We start from the raw sequence: 27,467 nt of genomic DNA on the forward strand, positions 1-27,467 counted from the left end.
CAAAAACAACAAAACACCCCCCACCTAAGAAAATGAAAACTATATCCTGTGAAGATATAAATAAAATAGATGCGTTTAAAACGGTGTGATGCATACACAGCAGAGGTTTAAATTGTGTGTGGTGTTTTATCTCTCCTTTTGGAATCACAAGTATGTCCAAGACTTTGAAAACAATATACCTGTCTTCCTTTATCAAGAAGCAGAAGTGAGCAATGAATTAGTGGCAGATATCCAAGAGAAGAAAGGTTGAAAAAAGGAAAAATCATGTTTGTGTTTGGATGGAAGATGGTGAGTCTACTGAAGGCGCAGAGAAACAATAAGCAAGGGTCTCCTTAGGAAGGTGTTTTTGTTTTCCTGTTTCGATTTTCCAGGGAGTCACTGAAGCCTGGCTACTTGTGTTTTTATCCTGTGGCTAAAATGTCTATTTGCTCTGCAGTGCTGAGTTGGTTTTGCATTGGAACTCCCTGCTGTGTCTGGCCATCTCACTCTGCTTTCTCTAGTCAAGCATGATGCCCTGAAGGCAGTCAATTTCTTTTTTACCCAAATCTTCCACGAAAAATTGCTGACTTCTTACAGAGGTCCATGGGGAGAGGATTTTCAAAACCTTCACTGTGCTTATCTGGCCAATGTGGTTCCGTGCATTTTAGTTGTACTTTGTTGTCACAAGAGCTTTGTCATTAATTATAGCTTTCAGTGTGTTTATGGTGCCTACAAGGCTGCTCAGCACCATTTCCCCCATTTTACAGCTGGGTCCATGAAGGCAAAGTAATTTGCTTCGGGCTTTGTTGTAGAGGAAATTAGCAACAGGGCTGAGGGCCAATTTTAGCAAGCGCTTCCTTAAATTATAAGAGCTCTCTTCTTTTTCAGTTTCATTACAGTTCTCCTCCAAGCCTTTCCTCCAACTCTGGAAACAATCAGCTGCTCTTGGCCCTGGCTTTTAGACCTTCCAGAAATTGCATGGGGGCCAGACAGGAGCTGGGGAAATCAGGGAGCCAGCTTCCTCCTCTGTGAAGTTGCTCTTTTGTGCTCCCTGTTCTGACCATAATACCTGCGTAATTCTTTCTTTCCTGTCTGCAGCCTGTCCTGCTGGGGTGCTTTCTATTTCTACTACAAAGTGGGGTCCACTCCCATGGAGTTTCCTGGACAGATTCACTCTCTCCTGCCTTCTCACCCCTGCTGCTTCTCTTTCCAGCCAGTAGGTAGCTGCCACCCAGAAGGCTAAATGAGGTCTAAAGATCTGGCGCCTTTGAGCCATTTCATGCAGTATTTGAACAGCCAGTGTGTTCAGATGTCTGTGATGGAAGCAATTAGCAATAAGATACAAGAGACAGTGCAACTTCATGGATTGTATTATTCTAGGTCTTCAAAAATTGTTGATATCTACCATTCTTCCATGTGAAAAGAAAGCTGGAAAAAGGGATTGGTGGTAAAGACATGTATCTTCAACCACCTTAACCTAATTTCTAATTCTGGAAATATCTCCAGTGGGCAAAAGGGTTTTCTTTCTGTCATGGCAAATTCTGAGCTGATTCTTTCTCTTCTCTGTTACTTCCTGGCTCTAGAATATCCCAAAGCTCACTTGAGCTCTCAAAGCATCAACTGCCTCACCATTGAAATAGGGTAAAAAAAGCAGGCTCTGAACGAACTGATTTCTTAATAGTTTTTCCACATCTGAGTTTGTGACAACTTCCAGCGAAAATGCTCACTTTTTCTTTTTAAGATTTATTTATTTATTTATATAAGCACTGGGTACACTCAGAAGCGCCTGAGGGTGAGAGAATTCACCAGAGCCAGAGCAGGGAACAGAACAGACAGACTGACAAAATACACTGCTGAGGGGAGCAGCGGGTGCGGCAGGAGAGGTCTGAGCACCATATGGGACCCTCGCTGGTGCCTGCGGACCGAACCGGTGCTGCAGAGGCTGTGGGCAGCTCCGCAGCCTAGTGCTCAACCGCTGCGCCACCAGGGGAGGCCCGAAAATGCTCACTTTTACCTATCAGGTAGATTTATTTCTTTTGACTGATGCCTTTGGGGAGAAAGCAAAAAGAGTGAGGTAGGTGACAATGGGAAGTTCTAACTTGATTCCAATTTAGTGAATCTCAAGTCCAGTTATTTACCCCAAAGAGTAGAACAGTAGAAGCAATCAGTATCAGAAATTGGTAGACTGATAAAAAACAAAAAAAACAGAGAATCATAAAAATGACACATGTGCATTTTACATATTTTTTTTTACAACCCAAAACACAATTTTCATTTTATTTACTAAACATTTCATGTGGGACCACTGCTGTGCATTTGTACAGGCCTGCTGCCTGCTAGTCTTGGTTTTCTACTCTGTCCTGGCATCCACCTGACCACAGTGCAACACGGATGATTTCCAGGTTGCTTTTCTTTAAAGTGGACTGGAAATTTAAAGGGCACTTGCAGGGCAATCCCCAGTCTCTTCCTCTGCCTCTCTTCAATATTTTTGAGTTTCTCTAAGGTTTTAAACTTGATTTGTATGGAGTCTTTTCACACTTTGCATAATATTTATTGAAATGATGTAATTACATTTATAAAGGCAACAGGCACAGGGAGGTTTAGGAACAGACAACTCCGTAGGAAGGGAAAGCCTAGGCTCATGGGGGGTCTCCTTGGTCACTGAGCAGAGAGGGAGCGAGTCTTACCTGGCACCTGGCTGGTGGGGCAGGGAGGGGCTTCTCCTGTTGCCAGTTAGCTGGCTCCTGCTGGTTCTTTCCATTAATTAATGCTCTCAGCCTGTCAGCCTCCCTCACCTGCCCAAGGAAAGGAAGTGAACTCCTTTGATGCATGCTTCCCCTCCTGTTGGAAAGGTATGGAACCACTTTCTGTGCTGCAGGGTCTAATTGTGGCACTTCTTCCACTAATTAAAAATAGTTCACTGCTTCTGAGGAAAAACCCTTGGGGGCCTTTGGAGCCTCATACACCTTGGAAATTCCTTGTCACTCCCTGATGAACACTGGAGGGATCAGTAGGGACAGTCACTACCGGGAGGGTGAGGACTCATTTGCCACACTTGTGACATAGAAGATTATCTACCCAACAGGCAGTGGTTTCCTTTGAGTAGCAGAGAGATTTTTTTTTAATCCATTTCTGGAAAATGAACTAACACTGTGCCTCTTTGTCATGGTGCAGCTGCATCTTATTCCCTCACCTTGGGGGACCAGGGCAGTTAGTCAGGAGCTTCCTGTCCTCCACTAGTTGTCAGAACTTCCTGCCTGTCTTTGTTGCTCTCTCTGAACAGGCATGAGGCTTGGGTTAGGGTTCTGGAACTCCCACCTGGGGGTGAAGAGTGTGCCACTTATAAAGGGTGACATCCAGAACCAGGGGGAAGCCTCAGCATTAGAAAAAGGAATTTAGTAGTCTCTTAATGGCACAGCTTAATGGCACATCTAGAAATTTTTTTTTTTTAAATCTCAAATGGACACAAATGAAAGTGGCCATTTGATTCTTTTCTCAAGTTAATTCTGTTCTCAAAGTTCCCCCTTGACTCGTGGTCATCGGTTCTTCTCAGCAGCATGCACCTGGCAGAACAGTTTCCCCTTCAATGGACTCCCCCAGTGGTGTCCAATTTACAGTTTTAAAAAAATGTATACAAAAGTCTTATGGTTTGATGTCACTATCCCCAGAATCTTCACCTAGTGTTACATAGAGATAGTGTAGTTACTTTTTAATGCTGTAGATCTCATTTAAAAATAGATTTTCCCCCCAGAAGGTTCTAGTATTGTTTGGTGTTATTTACCTTTGATGTTCAACACAACTGTGCTAAAAGGAATATAGTCCAAATTCTCTTGAATGATCATGGGACTATAACATATAGCTTTTCAAATATTTCTATCATGTAAACTAGAAACCATAGCCCAAGTAACATATATGAATTAACAGGCAGTTGCTTCTTTCATCACTTCTTTATCACATGACTCTGTAAATTCAGATCCTTTTCTCAGCCTCTTCTCTATAACAAGCCTGCAGATACTAGAAGACTGTTCATTGCTTGCTCTGACCTAAAGATGTCTAACTATTTCAGATGCTTTCCTTACCACTTGTGACATCTGGATGCTTTTAAAAAGAAAATGCATTTACTCAGGGTGTAACCATATAATTTGGATATTTAAATGAATATTTATATTCACATGGAGTAATAATGATGCACTTTTGAGGTCTTCATTTGTGCCTCTTGTTGCCATTACACAATGATTGTAGAACTCTGAATTTTTGTGGAAAGATGAATACTTCTAAAAACCATTTCAAATAGATGTGAGAGATAGTCTTTGTGGTATGTACAGGAGTTTGAGGTAAATCCTCTTTATGTGGGTAATGAAAAAAAAAGAAAGAAAACCATAGAGCATTCCTGGAATATATTTACCAAGCAAATATTTTGGAAAACAGCCCAAAGGAACATATTTAAGGCTGTGATTTTAATACTGAACTAAGGAAATGCTTTAATGCATCAGCTAGGCTCACGGATGGTGGTATTCACATCTGGTTCACCTCAAGGTATAGGAGAGGGAATGAAACTTAACAATGGAGCAAACATTGTGAAGCTCAAGTCGTATTTTTGATTTGTAAGTTGTATGTGTGCAGTGCCTGCCTGCTTCTGCAATTTTAGTTTTAAACTCAAATTCTGCTATGGCTCACAATCCTTAAATGTAAATGGCTTTGTGACCATAAGGGAAGATTTGCTTGGTCATCTGTTTTTTGTTATGAATGCTTTTATGGGTTGTCTTTGAAGAATTAAATATTTTTCTGGATAAGCATCTATTGCTAATGCTGTATTACCTGGCTAAGGAAAACAGGATCTGAGTAAACTGGTTGAGTTAAAGAGTAGGCTAGCCAAACCAAGATGGGGGCTCCTTCTCCTAATCCCTGATGCCTAGCAACAGGGAAAGCAATTGATGACTTTATTTTATATATATATATATAAATATAATATATTATAAATAATATAATACTTTATATATATATTTCATCGTTGTTCATTTTTATACAATGTATACTTTCTCCTCTTAGGTATAGTTCCCATAAAACTCCCGCCACCAATTCACCCATGAACCATTACCACAGTCCCTTGTACTCTTCCCTCCCCTGTTTTGATCCCCTTTCTCTCTCCTGCTCCTGCAGAATGTCTCTGATTTCTAATTTTGATGACTTTAAAGCATGGTACCCAGCACAGTGCATTTCATGCAGGAAGGGCAAACCCGAAAGGCACTTTGCTGATTTTTTTCTCAATTTAAGTTTTAGGTCATGGCAATACTTCTTATTTCAGAGGTTTTTTGGTTTCATTTCAGGCATCAACTACCTGTTCCCTTAGAACTACTTTTGACAGCACTCCAAAAAATCAGCTACTTAAATATTCTTGACCTAGTGACTGAACCCAAAATATAGTGCAGTTACTCAATTTCATGTAAATATTTCAAATGCATTTTCTATTCAGAACAAAAATAATAAATTTGATTTCCTCCTTTATATATAACCTGATGAGACATTTTTCTTATCAAAACAATTATTATTAATATATATCCCTTGCCCTTTGAATATGAGCTCTAGCTTTAAAACTTTAAATGTTGATATTTTTCCAAATTTCACAGGCAGGGACTTAACTTAGCTTTGTGGGAAATACTCCTTAGCAAAAAAAAGTCCTTGGGGACCCAGGCCATGCATATGCCGCCGAGTTTTTCTCCAGTGTGTGAGGTTTGGACATCCACTCAGACTAACTACTGGGTATATTTGGGGGTTTGGGTATTAACTTTTATAGATACATGATTTTATGAAGTCATTTTAATGGGAAAATCCTGCTCAACCAAGGAAATTCTATTTTCTGTTTTAAATCATGCTACCCGAGTTTGGTGAGTGAGACAGAAATTTGACATCTGCTTTAATTCAACACAGCTGAAAATTTCTGCCCAAATATTCAAGTCTACAGGTTTTGATCATGAGGTGAGTTAAGCAAATTATATTTGAAATATTGCCTGGCTGAGTGGTTGCTACTGAATCCTACCTGTGTGGAGGGATAGTAGGAAAGATTTAGGGCTTTTCTGAGGCTGATAAAAGGCACTGTTGTGTAGAAGTGCTATGGCAGGCACAGGGGACCCATTGCTTGCTTTAGTGGTAAGGGATTTCCCAGGCTAGGCTGTTTCTGTCTGCACCCAGGCATGGGGACTGTGTTCAGAGAAGTCTCCTCATGGGGTTACTATATGGCTCTTTATACTCTGGCAGGAGTGTTAGTGGGGGGCCTCCACTGGTGTGCAGGCGGTTGAGCACCATGCTGCGAAGCTGTCCATAGCCTCTGTAGCACAAGTTCAATCCCGGGCAGCTGGCGAGGGGCCCACATGGCTTGGCAAACCTCTCCTGTCGTTCCCGCTGCTCCCCTCAGCAGTGTATTTCATCAGTCTGCCTGTTCTGTTCCCTGCTCTTTCTCTGGTGAATCCTCTCACCCTCCTGCTCATCTGGCCTGTACCCCGGTTCTTGTGTAAATGAATAAATAAATCTTTAAAAAAAAGAGTATTAATGGGTAGACAGAGGGGCACCCCAGAACCCCCAAACTTGCTCGCTCTAAATGGGTTCTGTCTTCTGCATCAAGACAAAACATACTCTTAGTGCATAAGACCTTCAGTAGAAAAGAACTTTAAAAAAATCAGTGTTCAATAGAGAGAAGGGAAAAAATATAGTTAAAATAGTCTCCCCATGAAGCACCCAAAGTTACTTATCCCCTCGTGGGTAAATTCCCAGCTAAATGGGATTGGCACAAAGGGGGCTACTGAGGCCTGAAATCTAGCCACAAGTCTAAGGCACCTCCTGGCAGAGACCCATAGGAAAGGGGCAGAAGGGACCAGGCAAGTCTGGAAGGAAAGGAGCAAAATCAAGATCAAGGCTGCCATTGTCATCCTCCCCATGGGTCTCTCACCCATGTCTGCCTCAAGTGTCTCCTTCCATGTCCCCCAAGTCCCTAGTACAAGGCCGAGAAGCAAGTGCCGCTTCTACACATGTCTTTCTCTGCAACATGTGCCTCCCAGGTCTTCTTTGTCCATGCCTCTCCACTTCTTCCTCCTTTCTCCACCCTTCTCCCAGTCTTTTCCTGGCTTCGCCTCCCTGCTCAGTGCCACCCTTCCTGGGGTGTTACAGAGAACCTGGAACCTCCCCTTCTATGGATTTCACGTTGTTCCATGAGGGTGCCTTGGGTAATGGAGTCAGAGAAAGAGCATATCTTCCTTAAGACATGATGAAAAGGAAGTCTCCATTCTTTTTTCCCAACAACTTTTACTGAGTGATTTTTAAGAGCTAGGCAGCGTGCTCATGACTGGGACTACAGGAATGGCAGCGCGCCACCCTGCTAGCATGTTGTGGGGGGCCAGGCAGGTGTATGTGCACTGAAGAGGAGATGTGCTTGAGAGAGCCCCACAGTGTGGCAGGGACACCCCAAACCTAGCTTTGAGGCGGGAGGAGATTCAGGGATCCTGGAACATATCTGGAAAAGTGGAATGTGTGGGATTTGAAGAAAAAGGGTGTGCTAGGCAAGGGCAGGGGAGAAAGGTTCAGCAAGGAGACACTTTCCCTAGGGAAGCTTCATTCTGACCCATGGGGAAAGTGTTATTCTTTGGCTGGATGATGAGATGGATGTATAGAAAGAAAAAAAAATCATTTGAATTTCTGAAAAGACTGCCTGGTGGGGCAAATTACTGGAGAATTTTCAGAGACACTTTGAAATGCCAACCAACCTGTACTTTATCCAGTCAGAATTGCAAATCTTGCAAAATTCCATTTCAGGGAAGAAACCAGCGACTTTCTAGTGGATGATATCTTAATTATTAAGGATCAGTTGTGCGGTCAATGTGGGTGGGGTTTATTTCTCTGCATTTCATTTAATAATAAAATTGGAAGTGAACTATATGAATTTCATACCAGGCAGAGCCCAGTGCATGAACTAGTGGACGTGGCTCAGGGAATGCTCATTTGCTATCTGCCAGGGTGGGAGAAAGGATGACACATCAAGGCTCTCATATTCTTACTCAGAAAAAAGAAATCCTCACTGTCTTTCCCTAGTGACTGATCTGCTTTCCTCTGTGTCCAGATTTACAGACATGCAGCTAAAGGTCCCTAGCTCACCATCGCACCCTAAGTTGTTCTGGTTGCTATCTTCTCCACCCCATGTCTGGGTCCTGCAGCGAGCAGCCCCCTTACTGAGCTTTGAGCCCTCCGAGACTCGGAGATTTTGCAGAGGTCCAAAGGTGGAAGGGGCTCTCTGCTTTCTGATTTCTTCCTGTCATCACTCTGTGACCCTCTCCCTCCCTCCCTGGGCTAGCCCCCCAAAAACCCTTTCTGTGTTTGCCACAGTTAGATCCAGAGAAAAGAACTGGCTAGATGTGAGACCTTTATCTCAGACCCCAGCCTTTCTCATTGTTTTACCTTCAGCAAGTCACAGGATTGAGACCTTTTCCCTGTAGGTAAGAGGAGGAACTGAAGTAGATAGTTCTTTTTTTTTTTAAAAGATTTATTTATTGATTTATACAAGCACTGGGTACAGTCAGAAGCTCGGGAGGGTGAGAGAATTCACCAGAGCCAGAGCGGGGAACAGAACAGGCAGACTGATGAAGTACACTGCTGAGGGGAGCAGCGGGTGGCAGGAGAGGTCTGCGCGCCATGTGGGACCGTTGCCGGCGGCTGAGGATCGAACTGGTGCTGCAGAGACTGCGGGCAGCTTTGCAGCCCAGCACTCAATCACTGCGCCATCAGGGGAGTTCCAGAAGTAGATAGTTCTTATGTTCCTTACTGGCTCTAGGGAAGGATGTGACATTTGCACATGAGGTGACCTTGAAAATGCCTGCCTTAATGTCCTGGGGAAGAAGGTGAGTGTAAGATGAGGATGTACTTCCTACCTAGTTGTATCCCAAGCTGAGCCTCCTGACCAGTACACCTCACTTAAGTTCATTATTTTATCTTAAACAGAAATGCCAAGGCTGTTATGGAAGACAGTTTGAAAAGAAGCTCCCTTTCTTTCAAGACAAACCAGCAAGCAAAACTTGACACCCATTTTCTTTACTGATTTTTTTTTTTTAATTTTTTTTTTTTTTAATAGAGGCATGCTTTATTTATTTATTTATTTGTTTGTTTTTTGTTTATACATGCACTGGGTACAGTCAGAAGTGCGGGAGGGTGAGAGAATTCACCAGAGCCAGAGCGGGGAGCAGAGCAGGCAGAAGGACCGAAGTACACTGCTGAGGGGAGCAGCGGGCGGCAGGAGAGGTCTGCGCGCCATGTGGGACCCTCCTCCGGTGGCCAGGGAGCAGCCGGGGATCGAACCGGCGCCACAGAGGCCGCGGGCAGCCTCGCAACCCAGCGCTCAACCACTGCGCCACTGGGGAGGCCCTTCTTTACTGATTTTTAACTTCCCACCAAAGCTTAGACAAATAAAGCAGATAAAATCTTAGAAATGGATATAGAGTAGATAGCAAATCCCCCTGCTCTCCCTCCAGGGGCTTGCAAGCAAGTAAAGCCTAATACCTAGTGACTGAAAAGAACACACTCCAGGAGGTGTTCTCAGAGTCAGGATCACAAAACACTGGGTGCTTCTGGGGGAGACTGAGGACAGGGCCATTTAAATGGTGCCGTGGTTTTGACCTTCCTTCCTTGGGGTGATTGTGTCCCAATGCGAGTGTGAATCCCTTCTGCCTTTCGTGGTGGGAGCTCCTTGCTGTGCTGAGTGTTCATTAAAGAAAGAGGCTTTCTCCCAAACCTGGAGGGAAGCGAGGCCTTATTGCAAACAAGTAATTGCTCAGAATATGAACCTTCATTATTTAAAAACCCACACCAGGAGCCAGGGGCTTGAGAACTAGTGATCAGTGACAGTGGCTGCTCATGAAAATTTCTTTCTTGCTCTTCTCTGCCTCAAAGCCACAGCTCCCTGTGTGGATGGCTAAACACTTCATGCCCTGAGGCCAGGCCGGTCATTCACTCTAGTGAGTTTCAAGAACTAGTCAGTCTTGGCATCATTCTAACTAGGGACCTCTGACTATGCTGACATTTTTCAATAGTCCATCCACACAGTATCCTGGGTTGGGTGCAACCCCTGTAGCCCACTGCTCTAGCCACTATGGTTGCATAAAAAGTCACCCCCAACTTGGTGATTTCAAACAACCATATATACTTTGCATGGATATGTGGCTCAGGAATTTAGTGGGGGCACTATGGGCAGGGATGTCTCTGCTGCACAATGTCTAGGTGTTGGTTGAATGACTTGAAAATGGAGCCTGGAATCATTGGAAGGTTCAGTCCCAGTCATGTCTGATGACTGGGGCCTCCGCTGGGACTCTCAACCATTCATCTACACATGCTCTGTTCATCATGTGCCTCAGGCTTCCTTGCAACATGTAGCTGAGTTCCAGGGCAAGTGACCACCTATTATTGTCTGGTTTTGGAAGCCAGGCATGTTACCTCTCTGTGTTCTGTTCATCGAGGGCCCTCAAAGGCCCTTCCCCATCCAATGGAATGTATAAATGTTCTCTTGCTGGCAGAGATTCCAGGGTCTGGAAGGCCATTTGCTGTGGCCACATGTATGCTCTGGACACAGCAAGGAAATGACGTGAAAGTTCCATTTAGCCCCTCAGTGTAGGGTTGACAGGCAGGAACCCTGCAGCTTTATGCAGTGATACCTATGACTGTGGGCCCACGCTGCCCTCTGGGCAGATAGGTTTCCTTTGGCCAGAACAGAATCTCTCGTCAGATTCATAGAAATGTGCGAATCTGCAGGCACATGAGCTGTCACTTCTTGGTTAGGTCTTATTTTTTCTATTCCCAAGATTCCAACTGAGAGCATTGGAGTCAAGCCACCAACTCCTGAAATAATACCCATGCAAGCCACTTTTCACGTCCTCCCAGTTCAGGATCAGAATCAGTGAGGCCAACAACACAGGAGCCTGGGAGAGATTCTGTAGTTCAAGAATCAGCCCTGTGAGAGACTAGCAATCAGAGCTTCTGTTGCTGGCCCCCGAAACTGGAGCTGTCTGCTCCATTATGGCTTTGTGTTCTCTTAATCTTTAAAATTGTCTTTAAAACTATTTCCTCTGTGCTTTTCCACTGTGGTTTGAATTAGTGTTCTTGGTAACTCTTCAAATTTTAGAGATGCAGAAAATACAACAATGTAGAGAGAAAAAAATAAAATTTGCTGTAATACTGCCCCTTGGAATAATAACCGTGAATATTTCAGTGCTTTGCCTATTTGAGTATTTCCTCATCATTAAATATTCTTGTATTAAAATGACTTTAATGGCTAAATGCAAATTGCATGTGCCAGAATTTTAACTACTCCCTTTATTGTCAGATATTTAAGTTATTTCTTCTTTTAATGCAATGACTTTAGCCTTATTAAAATATATCTTATTTAACATATTTTTCTATATTTATTTATAAGGCTTAATACAAATTATTTAAATTTAAATATATAAATGTTCTTGATACATTCTGAGAAGTAGAATTATTGGATCTGAAGATATGAACAATTTGAAGTTCTTGCTATTTGGTCTCAAATTGGTTCCCCGAATTGACACAATTGCTGTCTATCTGTACACAATTTAAAAAGAAAAACCAGCCAGGATTATGTGTTGAGGGAGAAATCTACAACCATATTTTAAATTGATTTAATTCAGCTCTGATTTTTATTTGTTTTAGACTTAAGATGATTGAGTCATTTGTTTCCATCTAAGAGTATTTTAAATTCCTTGGTTCCATGTTCTAAGTTTTTCTTCTCTTTAAGTGTATTCTTCACTGTGTAAATTTCCCCACTAACACTGTATTTTTTCTCCTTCGTGCATGACTTGTGGTTTCACCACTGTCAATCATTTTCCTCCAGATGTTTGGTTTCTCAGTGTCTCTTTTATTTCATGCATAATTATGATGTTCTTCATTGTTCATTTCTCAACTTCCATGTAACTTGTCTATTTTGTAATTCTGCATCTTTGCATGATAAAGTTATTACTTGTAGGCTCAGTAAAATATGTATAGTGATTTTTGTGTTTGCTGTCTTCTCACCACTACTGCAGCCAATTATGAGTAAGTCTTCATATGTGCTTCACATGCCCTCCTGTTCATTTGTGTTCATTATTCTCAAAACTATGTGTTGTTGTCACTTGATTTCTCTTCTTTTGTACATACTATTACTTGGATTATATTAGACTCTTCTAATATTTATAATAATTATCATAGTTTGCATTAGCACTTTCTTTTTCTAATATGGTTCATCATTGGGGATATAAATCTTAAAGCATTCTGGAGTTTAACAGAGGATATTAAATTGCATATTTAATGGTTATTAATGATTTAAAGATTTAATGGCTACTAATGGACACAAATTATAAAGTTATGTAACCATGACTCTAAGGATGTTTTAACATTGAATATCACTACATTTGGGCATTTTGTTATTTTTGGGTATCAATTACAGCTTTTGTAGTAACTCTACAGTTCAATATGAATATATATTTTTACTACCTTCCCTTATGCAAAATTATTTTTAATATATCTTCTAAAACTTTGACAATTAGTTGGGAAACATTACTTCCTTTAACATTTAGTGAAGTTTTAATTATAAGTTCATTTTTTGTGTTTTTTTTCCTTTTCTTTTATCCTAAGATTCCTTCCCTTTTTTCTTTTCTTTCCTCTTTTTCTTGTTTATTCTTTTCTTTAAAAAAAATCTGTGCCTTCTATATTCCAGTGCTACACTTGTGGCCCGAGGATGGACGCACAACCCATGGCCCTTGCCACGTGTGAGAACCTATCACCTGTCAGAATTGCTGTTTGACAAGGTGGAAACTTTTGGGGGCATGGAAGGAAAGGTTGGGTTTCAGAGAAGGGCAGAGGAACAGGGACAGGCAGGAGGAACAGGGGTGCAATGGCTATGAAAATTATATTGTATGTGGGAGAGTAGAGGGGACACAACTAGCAATTTGTATGTGGGTCTCATGCCAGGTGGTGGGAGGCTGGCGTCTGGACTCAGCTCTGTGATGGTTACATGCAGCAAAGTAACCTAACAAGGGCACTCTCCTAGCCTTGCTAGGACACTAGTTGGAGGGGAGAATATTAGAGAAGGAGGAGGCTCCACAACTGTACATTCATGGTGCCCTGACACTGTGCTCGCCATGTGTCTGACATCACACCAAGAGCTCTGCATCCAGCAATGGCCACACGTCATCATCCTGCACTTAAGGAACTTAAGTCCTGATGTGGGGAAGAGGAAATGAACACCTTTAGTGGTGGTGGCAGTGGCTATATAGACAATAACACTACATGGCATTTAAAATCTCATTCGTATCTAGCTTTCAGCGGTTTGACCAGTATGAAGACATATGTTCAGTGTCCTATTAGATTTCTGTACCTTAAAGGAGTATTTCTGTTCATACACATCAGCCCCATTGCTCCTGTGACTTGCCCCAGCTCCTCTCTGATTAACATTCCTGTTGTATGATGAATCTGCCTGTGGATGCAGCTGGAAGACTCAGACTTCTCCCTTGATCAATGTACTTTAGGAGTTGACATACTGGAAATAGCACTTTGTAATGACTAGATAAGGGAAGTAATCTGTGGAGCCACATAGACACCATTTATCCATCGGTAATAATTTGAAATCAGTTCATGTTTTCTCAAGAATGACCTCCAGGAGAGACAAAGGTTCTAGCATAATCATACCAGGGTGTGGAAGCTGGAAGAGCTCTGCTGGAACATCTTCCCTTTGTGGACTACTGGATAAAGTGCCGATGTGTTCCTGACCCTGAAAAAGCCCATCCTTTACAAGTAATCTTTTTCTTTTTTCTCTTGCCAGGAATCTTACATCTTTTCTGCAGAACTTGGAGAAAAATGTGAAGCCATAGGCAAGAAATTATTGTACTTAGAAGATCAACTTCACACTGCAATCCATAGTCATGATGAGGAGCTCATTCATATCCTTTCATCTTGCAGATTAAAAACCTGCCAGGATATTTTGTAGAAGAAAGTCTGAAAAACACACACAACTTTTCCATGCCTCAGCAGAGGAAAACACATAGATACTGCTACTGCTGTTATTTATAGTACAGCATACATCAGATCTCTCATATTATCCATACTCTAAAAAGAGTAATATTTTCATTCTAGTTTTTGATAATTCAGCATTTTTGTTTATAAAATCTGACCACTAAAAATCAGCTATAAGATTCAGACGTGTGCAACAAGGTTTAAGAAAATACAGTTTTCAGGGGTGTGAACTGGGTTTGTTGGGGCTCAGATGGTTGTGAGTCTGACTGGCTTAGTATTCTAGGGACTTTCTTCTTACCAAGCAACCCAAACCCATCTTTGGCTTTCTTTACCATACAACACTGTCTTGTGTGGACTGAAGAGTATCACAGCAAACAGGACTTTAGATTATTTCCTTTTCAAGTTCTTCTTCAAGACTTAATACTCTTGGTATCACTTCTGCGCATACCTTCATCCGAACTCACTCTAAATGAGCAAGACAGTGTGAGGACACACTTTGTGTGCTTCCACACGCAGGCTTATAGCGTTTGCTGATTGGTGGACACAGTCAGTGTGTCACTGTGTGGTTCTTGTGAGGGCTGATAGATGGTGCACAAGGTTGAAAGATGTTCAGCCCCACCCTGTATCTTTTCAGTTATTTAATTCAGATACTTCTCCAGATAAAAACACTTCCCTGTTCATTCATCCTTTCTAGACTTTTATCAGATGAATTTGTGGAAAGTGTCGCTATTTTCATCTTTGCTTTTCACTGCTGTCTTTTCAGAATCTCAGTTTTTACCCTATTTTTTCTTGAGTGTGTGTAAGCATGTGTGTGTGAGATTGTATATATAATGTGTGTGATTGTTTCTCAAGGATGTGAGCGTGTGTATTCATATATGTATATGAGATTGTGTGTGTGTGTGTTATTATATGTAAGTCCAGTGTGTTTAAACAGTCTTAAAAGGTCCAGGATTAATCTTAGTTGAAAATATTCAGAACCACAGTTCAATGATAGATTTAACACTGTGTTTTCTTCCTCATTATGACTTTAAATCTTTGACCTTGCTTATTAAACTTAGCAGGAAATTTCTTCAACTTAATCAACGATTAACTTCAGGTTGCTAAAGATAGATTTTTTAAACCAGATATTTTATTCTTCATAGTTTCCTGCTTCTTACAGAACTAGCATTTAAGTTATTGTTATAAATGTGACCAAAGAAACAGTAGAAGAATTTTGTTTTGGTTTTTGTTTATTCGTGTTCTTGGAGCACACAGATTTGAGGTCTTATCAGGGAGCATGACCTTCAGCAAATGGGCAAGTGACAATCTGTATCTGGGTGCCTGTAAACAATGCCATGAACAGAGCCAATATACAAGGAGGAGTTCCTGGCCCCATGCCCAGCAGGCGAGGTTGTATCACAGTGGGATGTACCTCAGCTTGTGGTGGGGTCAGGTGGCCTCCTCTGAGCAATGAGGCTTTGTGTTGGTCTCTTGTTTAAAAACTTTCTAGATGGTTACTTTGATTTTAGGTCATTGGCTTTCCTTCTTAATAAGGTTGGGCAGCAGAGGAAGAGGCTGAGAGGGGACAGAGCTGTATTTAAACAAGGTTGTTTCAGTTTTCCCACAACCAGTCCAAGCCAGGTCATCAAGCAGCAGCATCCAGATCATGGACAACTGATGAAGTCTCTTTAGGCAGCAGCTTCCTCATCTGTAACATCTGCTAGAACATGTTCCTCTATTGAGGCTCAATTTAAAAATATGTTTCATATAGTTCTTATATGTGGTAAGTGCTTGGTGTTAGGTAGAAAACTATATTCTCCAAGTCCATTTGCCTTCCTAGTGTCTATGTCCCAAGTTCAAACCACATCTCATTTGTACGTAAGAGGTGGAGCTTGATTCAACTATTTTGGAATAAATACTTGACGGTATCAATGAACAGCTATACAATGACTTCTATTAAAAGTCATTTAATTCTAGGGCCTCCCTGGTGGCGCAAGGGGTTAAGACACAACCTATGAAGCTATTCGCAGCCACTGCAGCATGAATTCTATCTCTGGCCAGGGAGCTACCCACATGGCACAACAGACCTCTCCTGACTTGCCTGCTGCCCCCCTCAGCAGTGTATTTCAGTCATTCTGCCTGTTCTGTTCCCCACTCTGTCTCTGATGAATCCTCTCACCCCCTGCACCTTTGGCCTGTACCCCATTGTTGTATGCATAAATAAATACATATTTTTAAAAAGTCATTTAATTCTAATAAATCTGCTATAGATAGAAGTTATGATTCCTACTTCATAGTTGAGAAAACTGAAACTTAGCAATTATGTGGCTGGTCTAAGATTATTTCTAACAAGTCACAGAACTGTCCAGCCACAAGCCCTGTGTCCTACTTGGCCCATCGGGAGGCAGCTGTGCCTGTAAAGAAGTGGACAAGCCTGTTCTAGGGAGCATACAGGTTGCTATAAAAATTTCAAACCATAATAAAAGTATTTTATTAAGGTTATATTTTCTGAAAATTTTGCTGATCCTTGCTGAGCTAAGTAGAGACATAGAGGGACCATGTTAAATGAGAGCTGGGAAGTACTGAGGTAGGTGCTGAAGTCAACCTCTCCCCTGCAAACAAAAATCAGAATGTGGATTTCTTCCAGACTTTTCTCTGAAAGTCAGGCTTTGTTTTGTATCACTGATTGAGTGTAAATCCACAGGAGATAGCTTTGAACTCATAGAGTACAATGCTTAGATCTGAGGGGAGCATAGTGCCCTAAGACAGAAAGACATATTTACAAGGCTCTGTGGAGGCTCCTGACACAAACTAAAGCCTTTGTTTCAAATCAGAACTTCTCTAGAGATTCAAAGAGGCTGCCAGAATCCTACAGCCAAACTGACTGGTTGGTGTTTCCAATCTTGATCAAAGATACAACTCTGAGTGCGTCTGAGCTTGCTGTCAACAACACGAAGGCAGTGCACAGTGAGTGTAATATTTTTGTTTGATTCCATTAAGCACTCTGCCAGAGCTGACTGTGCTTATAATGTGGAGTGACCGTGATTAATATGAGTCTATGTCCAGGCGATGCAAGTCTTGGGCATGACAGACTCTCATTCTTTATGGGAAAGGCACTGAGTTTCTGCATAAGCCATGCTTGTGAAAAAGCATAGTTAGTGTGGTCCTAACAGACGGGTAGGTAGTGGGGCTGAGTGTCCATACAGGTCCTCTAGGAGTCGTGACTTAATATTGGGGCTGCAGGCAGCTGCTGGGAACCTCCTGCTTTGAGGAAGAAGACATTGGATTGACAGATTGAAGAGGTGGGTGAGAAACAGGCCATGTCTCCTCATCATCCTGACAGGCTCACTAAATTATATGTGACATGACCAAATAACAACACAAAGCCGTCAGCTACTGCAGCGGTGAGTGCCTGGAAGGAGCCTGCACCATTAATTGGAAGAGCCAGCATCACAGAGGTGACGCAGGCCTGGTGTCTGAGGATAGGACAGGAGGTGTGACTTCACTGCCAGTCAAGCTGGGATTTCCAGGAGCGTTAGTCAGAGTGTCTAGTACAATCTCACAGTCATTTTGAGTCCTAATTAGCAGTTACATTTTGAAAAACATTTGGAGTGTATGTAATGAATCCTCCATGTTCAAAATGCTTTAAAAATTTGTGAGATTAGGTGGATATTTAAGCAGGGCTTTCCAACTCTCTTTTTCTCCTTCATTTTCTACCATACACTTTAAAGAAAAAGAAGCACACCTGATTTAGACGCATTTGGCATATTTCAAAGCCCCCAGGGCAGTTCTGCTTGCCTCTGAGACATAGATGAGATGGGGACAGACTGATTCTATTTGTGGTTCTATTTACATCCATGTCCAGGAAACCCTTGTGGAATTCTATTCTCTCTGCTGATTTGGAATGCATGGTGCCCAATCGATTAGTTTTGGTGGCGCTTGATGGCATGCAAATACTCTAAGTACATCCAGGCACATGCACAAACATCACATTTCCTAAAGGACCCTTGTTTGCTTCAACTTTCAGACAAAGGAACAGTTTTTGGAGTTAGTGTTGTCTCCTTGGAAATGTTTTCCTCCTCCAGAGCTAATGCACTGGAAGAGGGACCATAAGTCTCACCATATTTAATACATGTATTCTGTAGATTAGAAAACTGAGAGTCTAAGAGGTGGTCATTTTAAGAATCATCTATGCTCAGATAATGAGGTATGGTGATCAGGGATCTTCCTTTTGATATTCACCCACACTTTGGGGCAGGAAGACGAAGAGTTGGTGAATCACAGTGGGGGAGGAAAAACCTTGAGGAAGTATAAAGAGGGCCCCTGTAGGGTTGCCAGATCCAACACACAGGGCTGTGGGGTATAAGGCTGAGGCTTTGCTCTTTGGTCTTAAACAACTGTGTTCATCACCTTCATCATGAAGGTGAATTTCCTGGTAATGTAGGCTGTGGTGACTGCAGAGGATTTAGTAAAGGAATAATTTACCAAATGAGAACAACTTTGAAGGATGTGTTGTTATTTCTTTTTGAACTCAACTAGATCAGATGAACTCAAGACTTACTTTTGAGTAAGCTACTAAAAGAATCGCTTGGCAACCCACTTGATAGCAAAGCACTCAGTTGTTGATAATACACACACACACACACACACACACAGACCCCTTTGAAAGAATTTGAGGATTTTGCCAGTGGCTGCCCTAAATAGCAATGCTGCCTTGCCACTGTATTCCTGGACCTCATCTGTGAAATGTGGTTTGTTGTGTTATCCCTTTACTAATTGTACACATGATTTGCACAATTTTACATAGAAGTTATAAATTGGCTTAATATGTGTATAGTCTCTCCCAAGGTGGTAAAGTATGATCTTGAGTTTCAAAGGGGTTTTAAAGATCTTGGCATGTCAATTCTTGTGCCAGTATTGTAATCAATGTGTTGATTTCCTTAGATGGCACATGTTTCTGGTGGTATGTCTGTTACAGAGGAACTTTGTTTATGACCATAGAGGTTTCTGTGGCACAAGCTTCGTAAGAATCATTCAGCCCTTTGGAGACTTATTCTTGCACTTAGAAGTAATGAGCACCTCTAGCATATAGACCTGAAATTCCAATACTGGAGTTTTTCTTTATTTGCTTTGGTCTTTGACACAAATCAATGAAAATTATGTCAATGGGTTTCAACTATGAATTTATTGAACTAGCAATCAAAAAATCTGATTCTACTATTGAATAGCCATACAATATGTCAAATGGGATAATTTACTTTTCAGTGAATCCATGAAAAATTGTTGTAAAATATTTTTAAAATTTATTTTTCAGTATAACCTACAAGTACTTATCTGCAGCCTAGGTATCTCCTGAACCTCAGACTCATGCCTGCTTCCTACCCAACATCCCCACTTGGCTGACAAATAGACTTCTCCAGCTTACCATGCCCCAAGTCAAATTCCTCCCACCCTGAGTAAACATTCCCAATCTTTTCCTTCTCAGTAAATGGCAAGTCTGTTTTTCCAGCTCATTACTTAGACAAAAAATCTGGGAGTCATTCCTGCCATCACATTCCTCTTCCAGTCCATCACCAGATGCTGTTGGCTCTATCTTTAAAAATCTCCAGCATCTGACTACCTCTCACCACCTCCATTGCCATTTCCTGGGCCCAAACCATGGTCTTTCCTTGCCTGAATTATTGCAATAGTCTCCTCTCATCTCCACGTTTCTGCCCTTGCTCCCTTTAATCTATCAATGATTAAAGCAGTGAGAGTGATCCTGTCATTCCCTGGCTGAAAATCCTCCCCTAGTTCCCAGGTCATCTTCCAGATACATGTGTGCTTGTTTTCTGCCCCGCTCACTGGCACTGAAGCTCTGTGATGGCAGTTATCTTGTTTGGTATAACTCCTGTGCTTGGAACACTTCTTAGCACACAGTAGGAGCTCAAGAAATGTTTGAATATTTGATGGAGTGAAAGAAAGATCAAGAATCATTATCTGCCCATTCATTTCTCCAACTGTATTAGAGAGAAATGTTTCAAGTGCTTTCTCTTATAAACACATCTATTTAAATATGAAGGTATGCTTTGTGAATATCACAGATGTATGGGGGGAAAAAACTCCAGCTTCTGTCCTATAACAATACCTAAAACTCTACTCCTGTTTCTGTTAAGAATCTTTTCTGACTAGAAATGATTTATTTCTTAGTCATTTCTGCAAAATTAGGCTCATTCTGTACAAATTGTTCTGAAACTTGCTATTTCTCTTTCCCACTCCACATTTTATCCTGAATGCTCTTCCATTTCCATACATTCAAAATACCTTTAAAACTCTCTTTTAGGAAGGAATCATATATACAGGTTGGTTAGAGAGAGGTATTTTGTAAATAAAAACATAATTTTAAAAAAATATTCATGTTGATGAATATTTCCCATAGGCTTACCCACTGAGGGTTCTGGGATTTCTGATATCTGGGCTTGTTTAAACAGAATCTAAGGTGTTTGCTACATCTACTGTCTTAGAAAATAAGGCTTAAATCTCAGGGTACCTCAAAAAAGGCACTATATTCCCACAAGAAAAAAAAAAACTTTAAACCTTAACTCTTCTTAATGAGATTCTGCATTTCTCAAGTGAGACAAATTAAAGCCTAAAATGATTTTCCAGCTTCCCATAGCTGGTGAGCCTACCCACAAGGACCTGCCTGACTCCTCCTTGTCTAGGGGAGATTGTTGTGTTAGTTTTATAACAGCCCTTTTCCTTTATGGTTTCTCTATCACTCTCTTTTAACATCTTTTCAGTGTGTTCTGACAGTGCCAGAACATTTTCCAGTTCTTCAAGAAACAAGTCATTTTGGTTCAGTGTCTCTCCTTCAAAACTTTGTCATCATTTAGCATATAACAGAGGGGTGTGTTGTCCCAGGATGCCTATCAAAGGTAATTAAATCTCAGGAGTTTGTCAGGATTCATAAACTGCCTAAGTTCCATGCTTACTCCTTATAAATGTAGCACAACTTTGTGATTAAATTGCAGCTTGGTATTCCGTCTGGGACCACTTATGCTTTTGCTTGTATAAAGTCATATGTGTTTTCACTAAAGATTAACAGCGCTGTCCAGAGAAATGGAGGAAAATGAAGTCTCTTAAAAAAAGAGAAAAAAGACAAATATTTGTTTTTTTTCCTTTCCTTGTACCTCCTCATCCTCACCCTCATTTTCCATCAAATTCAAGTGCAAGAAGTGAACCATCAGAACAAGTGTATGTAAATTGCACACATGATGAAGTTTGGTGAAGCTTCAAGAGGATGAAAGGCAGCCAGAAGCTTTTCAGGATGGGTTCAGCATTTTTTTTTTTTTTTTTTGCCTAGAAGAGTTTCATTTACATAGCTCCTATGATCCTCTAGAGTTCCTTATAAAAGGAGAAAGCTTTCTACAGTCACGAAATAAAGGTGTCTTTGTCTCTTGACATTGTACTTAAATAAAACACCACCATAACATAGATGGTCTATAAGTGCTAAGAGCTCAGAAAGCTACTTTTCCCCAAAGCTTTCTATTTCCTCCATGTCTGATCTCGTAATATTTAAGTGGTTTAACCTCATGTGATGATTTAATGGTATTTAAAGGGTGTCAACATATTTCTATGTTTCCCTTTGTTCCTGTTGGATGAGGTTGCTTGTTAAGTTGAAAAAATTCAATCCATCTCTCATCTTGTATTTATTTTAGAGTCTCTAGGCATGAAGGAAAGAGCAGAGAGGCTGATGATGGATAGACAGAAAAACCTCTATTGGTTTAACATTTCCCAGCTTAAACACCCAGAAGAGAGATGTTTCTTAAGAGCATGACAGCCTTATTTATTCTGTATAATTATTTGCTAAGTTATCTGTGATTAGTTTCTCTAGGAGAGAAACATTTAGGTTAGGAAACTAAGAACCCAATAGTTTACGAAAAAAAAAAAAAACAACCAGCCAACCAATCAACCAGAAAACCAAATTCCCTGCTTTCTACCAAATCTTGAGTATACCGGATGGCTAATTTAAAAGTATATGGGAGTATAATAACACACAGCAGCAGATTAGAACCTATAGGGGTTAAAAGTTGTTGTTTCATGAGAAAACTGAGCTCAATATGTGAACTGAGGATGATAGGCTGGCTGAGCATAGTGACCATACTTGTGACTCTGAATCTTGCCCTATGGTTGCTTCAAATCTTGGATTTTTGAGGAGGCTCTGATGTCCAGCCTTTGCCCTTTCTGCTATCAAGTGCTTGGATGTGACAGTTGCCCTGGCCCATTGGGGCGTTAGCAGGAATTATGGGTACACTGACCCTGTATCGTGAAGCCTCCCAGTTGGCCATCTGTCTCTGTCAAAGAGCTGAAGCTTCTTCCTTTTTTTTTTTTTTTTTTTAAAGATTGCTAGAGATAGTTTAATAACCTCCAGGTCTGGTAGAAATTGCAGTTGTTCTTAAAAGAAGTGTAAAATTTGTATTAATATTTAATTCCTATAAGTTGGAAGAACTTGAGGCTGCAATTAGAAGGCTGTGCCCATCTGCTTCCTGCAGGCGCTTATTAGCTCCCTTGGAGGCTGCAGAGGGCTGCCCCTCACCTTTGCGTGTGTTCCTTGACAAAGTGTGCACAGTCTCTCAAGAGGGAGCTCCAGATGGTGAAGGAAACGCTGCAGATCATGATCCTGCAGCTCCAGCCGGCAAAGGAGGTGGGAGAGAGAGAGGCTGCAGCTTCCTGTGTGACAGCTGGTGTCCAGGAAGCACAGGTCTGAGGCGTGACAGGATGGGGGAAGGAGGGTGAGTGACCACGTCAGCAACGGGAGGCTCAGCGGCTGCTCACACCTCCCTGTGTAACCAATGTGCCTGAATCAATTATGGAGAGGAAGAGCCTGGAGGGCTACCCACAGAAAGGGCCTGCGTTCCCTCTCCTGAGGCTGAGAGGAGTCCGCCCTCTGGAATACGGGGGGTGGGAGGGTTGATTTGGTAAGTTTCCCTCTATCATTCAGAGGCATCTTTACTGTGTCATTAATTGAAATCTCCTGCACAGGACTTAGAAATCTTTTTATCTCAGCCCCTATTAAACAGAAGTTGGTGTGAATTCTGCTAGAAAAATGCCTCTTTTCTGGCACCATCCTGCTTTCTGTAACAATTAAAATATCTCCTGATTGATGAACATGTAATAGGGAAAGCAGAATAAGTCTCTCTCACCAACACCCATGACACGTTCCTACAGGCACATGTTATAAGGGAGCTAATTAACCCCAGAATCTGGAATTAACAGCTTTCCCCCCTTACTTCTCCTGTGATTCACTATAACCTCAGAGAATTAACAAGAAAATTTTCAAAAGAATTTTTTTTTTTTTAAAGTAACATGCCACAGATCACGTGCAGCCTTTCAGCTTTATTATTGTGGCAAGGCCTATCCCTGCAGAAAGGGTCCCTGGGGTTTTGTCAGGATAATCTTGAAATTAACCTACATAAATGTGGGAAGGGAGTAGTGGGCATGAATGGATCAGGTGACATGTATAGACTTGTGAGCCTTGGCTGTTTTCCTCCCTAACTTGTTCCATTAAGTGCCAGGCAGCCATGGACGTGGAAAACCTTCAGTGCAGTACAGTATTCAGTGGGCAGTACATACTCAATAAGGCAGTGCTCAGGTAGGCAGGACTTGTTCACTAATCTGGAGCACTGCAGGCTCCTCCCTGTTGAGGCAGCTGCATACATCAGTGTGAGCTCACTTAGGCTTCACTTCCCAGCATCTACTTCCCCAAGTCTAGTAGAGGAAGGCAGCCTCTGGAGATGCTGCACATGAACCAGTACCCCTTTAGTCAAGAAGTTGGTGGAAACAGGCCATGTTATTATTTCTGCTGGGAACATCTCAGTGTGCATTAGCATATTAGACTGTGAGAAAGCTTATAGCGATGAAAGCCACTGGATTTTGTCTATGCCCAATCTTTCCAAGTTTAATGCATCATAGATTTTTTTCCATTTGAATCTTACTAAAATCCCAACAGTGTCAGGTTGTGTAGCACTGCATTCTCTGGGGAGATTGTGGCCCAAATACCTATTTACATCGTGTGTGTGTGTGTGGGGGGGGGGTGTATGTGTGTGTGTGTTAGAGACCAGGCTCACACTTTGGTGGAGTAATAACTTAATAACTACCTGCCACATTTTGATAAGTTTAATTAATTGATTGTTCTTCTGGTGCCTCTGTTTTCATTTATTCTTATAGGAATAGTGATGTTCTTGCCTACATTGGGATCCACAGGCCTGCAACAAATTTTGTCATTTCCTGAAGTCGCACTGTCATTTCCAGAAGGCAGCTGGTGCTTTGTGAAGCCTTCCGTGCTGTGCACTGCTTCTGTCCACACTCAAGGAGCTGTCCCTGCTGACGCCAGCAATTGGCCAAAGTCCAGGGAACAAAGCAAAAACCCAAAATTCACGTGAATTTGCTGATTGTATTTCTTATAGCTGTATCTTGAGCATTTAAAAACATATAATATGCATATTTTAGTAGTAAATACAATGAGCTTATTTCATGAATTCTGTTTTTTCAATGATGGACCAAATGTCTGAATTATTTATAGTCATGTCTAAAAATTATTATGTCCTACTCTTATGGCACTTGGAATCTCTGAATCCTTGAATTATTGCCAGTAAATCAAAACTTAGGAAGAGTCAAGATTGACCACATCTTTGATAATAAATCCCTAGTTTTACATTTATCTTTTCAAAATTGATCCCTCCCTGACACAAGCCATCTTAACAGTTTATAACAAAAGTGGTTAGTATTACTCAGCACCATCATGAATCTTGAATTCATGATCTATTTGAAAATTCTAGAAGCTAATAACTGTTCTGAGTATACCCCAACTTAAGGTTCTCTGGTCCCTTCAGTGGGCAGTGTGTTCATTTTCTTGTTTAGACTCTTGACCAAATTTTTAAGTACTGAGGCAGAAGAAGGGTGCTTCTGCCACATGCTATAACTCACATCGAGTCTGAGCTGGTCTCAGATTCAGCCAGGAAACCTGCTAAGGCCAGCGGGTGGGGGAAGGCACCAACAAGCTTCTCAGGACAAGCTTCCTTCTCTTTGGCCTCTTTGACCCTGGAAGACCCAGGACCGTTTATCCTAAACTGTAGTATAGGGCACTATTTGTCAGGAAAACCACAAAAGAGATTGAACTTAGAAACAACCAAGCATCAATAATAAAAATTTGAGCTTTTGTGGAGATAGTCTAGAGCATGAGTCAATGTGCAAATTACAAATGATGACTTAGAAGCTGATCTCACTGTGACATGAGGTGAGAGAATAAATAATCTATCACAAAGTCTACCATGCTGAGATGCTGGCATTCAAATGTCTTCCCATTTGTCTTTGTCTAGCCTGTTCTCAGTTAGGAACCATCCCGGTTCCTTCTAATTTCCTGAAATTTGAAGATCAAAATGATCTTTCCTCCCATTCATTTAATACGTAATATCAGAAACTTTGCTTCTGCAGCAAGGTGGTTTCCCCATCCCAGGAACACATATGAGTGGGGATTGTCCTAGGACCTTTATGACTGACACTCCTTTTTATTCTCATATCAATCTTATTGGGTGGGTGTTTGTAGATAAGGAAACTGAGTCTCAGGAAATTAACAAACTTTTATGGAGGCACAGAACTAGCAAACCTGGGGTAACAGTGGCACCTAAAGACAGGTGAGTCTGGTGCTCTTCCTTAAGTGCTCTCATGTCTTTTGAGGGTGGGAGCCATAAAGCTTATTTATTCACATAAGAATGTAGGGTCATGTTGAAGGTCCTGTCTGTGGAGTCAGAGAAACTGAGCCAAGGGAAAGCTGCACTTCCCAGCACCCAGGTAGGCACTACTGTTCCACTGCCAGCAACAAAGTCTGGGTTCAGACAGGCTTTGGCTATTCCACCCACCTGCCATATCCTCACACACCATGCATTCCCCACTCACCACAAGAGCCATGCCAAGAACAACCACTTCCTGCTTGACACTCGGCAGATTTTCTTGAAAATACCATTCAATTGGTGTGTTTCAGAAAGCATTCAAGAAAGTTACATATCATTGTTCCATGCCTCCTTATACAAATGATTAAATACTTTTATTTTTAATATCCTTACCATATCTGATCTTTGAATTTTATCATATAATTTATTGCTTAATGAAGTTCACTTTTTGTTACATGAAATTAAAACTGTTATCTAAGCTGTGATGTACCTTGCACATCTTTTTGTCGCCTGGATTGTGCATGATGGAAACATGTATCAGGTTTATTTATCTCATCTCTTTGTTACGGGATGATTAATTGTGCAGTTACTCACATCACCCAAAATATTTCTAATAAAGCAGTGCTTCAAAATTGTGTGTGTTTTCACTTTCAACACAGGTCCACACATTAGAAAAAATAGAATTTTCTAGACCCCTTGACAGAGGACATAGAAATGAACACTACTGCTAAAGTGGAGAATAAAACAAGAATGTGCACTTACCCCGCTGGAAATATCACACTGGCAATATCACCTCATTCGGTTACGCAAGAAAAATAAATGAAGGCTACAGTTTGGAAAGGGGAAAATGCAAAAGTAATCTTTAAGGCGATGTAATTGTAAGCTAAAAAAATCTAAGGAAGTTTTTACACAGTTCATAAAATTGATAGACAAAAATCAATAGGCTTTACACATAAAAATAGTAATCAGAAGATAAAAATGTAGGAAAAGTCCCTACTACTAAGAACTACTAGGAATAAATTAGGTATGAAATATGTCTGTCTTAGGTGAAGGAAATGTTAAGATCAGGGACTGACTAGAGAAAGATGCATTAAACTTTTGGATAGGAAGTCATTACAAATTGTTAGATTTCTTCAAAATAAGTAATAAATATTACCTGTTTCTAATTGAGCCATAGAAGTCCAGATGTCTCCAATATTGATTCTTCATCTAGGAACCTGAGCTCAGCTATACTTACACATGTGCAGAATTGCAGGTGTACATTTGCACTGTTAAATTAAGCAGGGGGACATTAGACTGAGTGGTTCTAATGCCTTGCTGGCCTATGTAAGCCAGCCAAATTCTGAACCTGTCAGTACTTCATGGTCACAAAATTGAAGCCTAAGGAGACCAGCAACAACATTTGAAAGAAATTGTTTAAAAAGATTCATGTACAATCCACCATCTTCATTTTTCTGGTCTTTGTCCACCCAAAGACATATTTTTGCCAAACTGCATTTTTAGTTTTTTTATGTTTAATTTTTTTGCCTCCATTTTGCTACAGTCATTTTTTAAATTTTTTTTATTTATACAAGAACCGGGGTATAGGCCAGACACACAGGAGGGTGAGAGGATTCACCAGAGACACAGTGGGGAGAAGAACAAGCAGACTGATGAAATACACTGCTGAGGGGAGCAGCGAGCAATACAGGAGAGGCCTGTGCGCCATGTGAATTCTCACCGGGATGGAACCTGCACTGCAGAGGCTGCGGACAGCTTCACAGT

The 27,467-nt window shown here is 41.3% G+C and overlaps 1 protein-coding gene across 1 annotated transcript in view; it reads left to right on the forward strand.

The window, feature by feature from the left end:
* Positions 1 to 22,741, forward strand: part of DISC1 (DISC1 scaffold protein) — a gene marked incomplete at both ends in the record, with an annotated part of 373,050 nt that extends 350,309 nt beyond the window's left edge. The window contains 2 exons of the mRNA XM_084254028.1: positions 13,826 to 13,945; positions 22,604 to 22,741. Coding sequence (XP_084110154.1) covers positions 13,826 to 13,945; positions 22,604 to 22,741 — 258 coding nt within the window. The remainder of the gene's footprint in view (positions 1 to 13,825; positions 13,946 to 22,603) is intronic.
* Between the last annotated feature and the right edge of the window lie 4,726 nt (positions 22,742 to 27,467).

Source organism: Talpa europaea, assembly GCF_964194135.1.
Source record: "Talpa europaea genome assembly, chromosome: 14".
Lineage (NCBI taxonomy): Eukaryota > Metazoa > Chordata > Mammalia > Eulipotyphla > Talpidae > Talpa > Talpa europaea.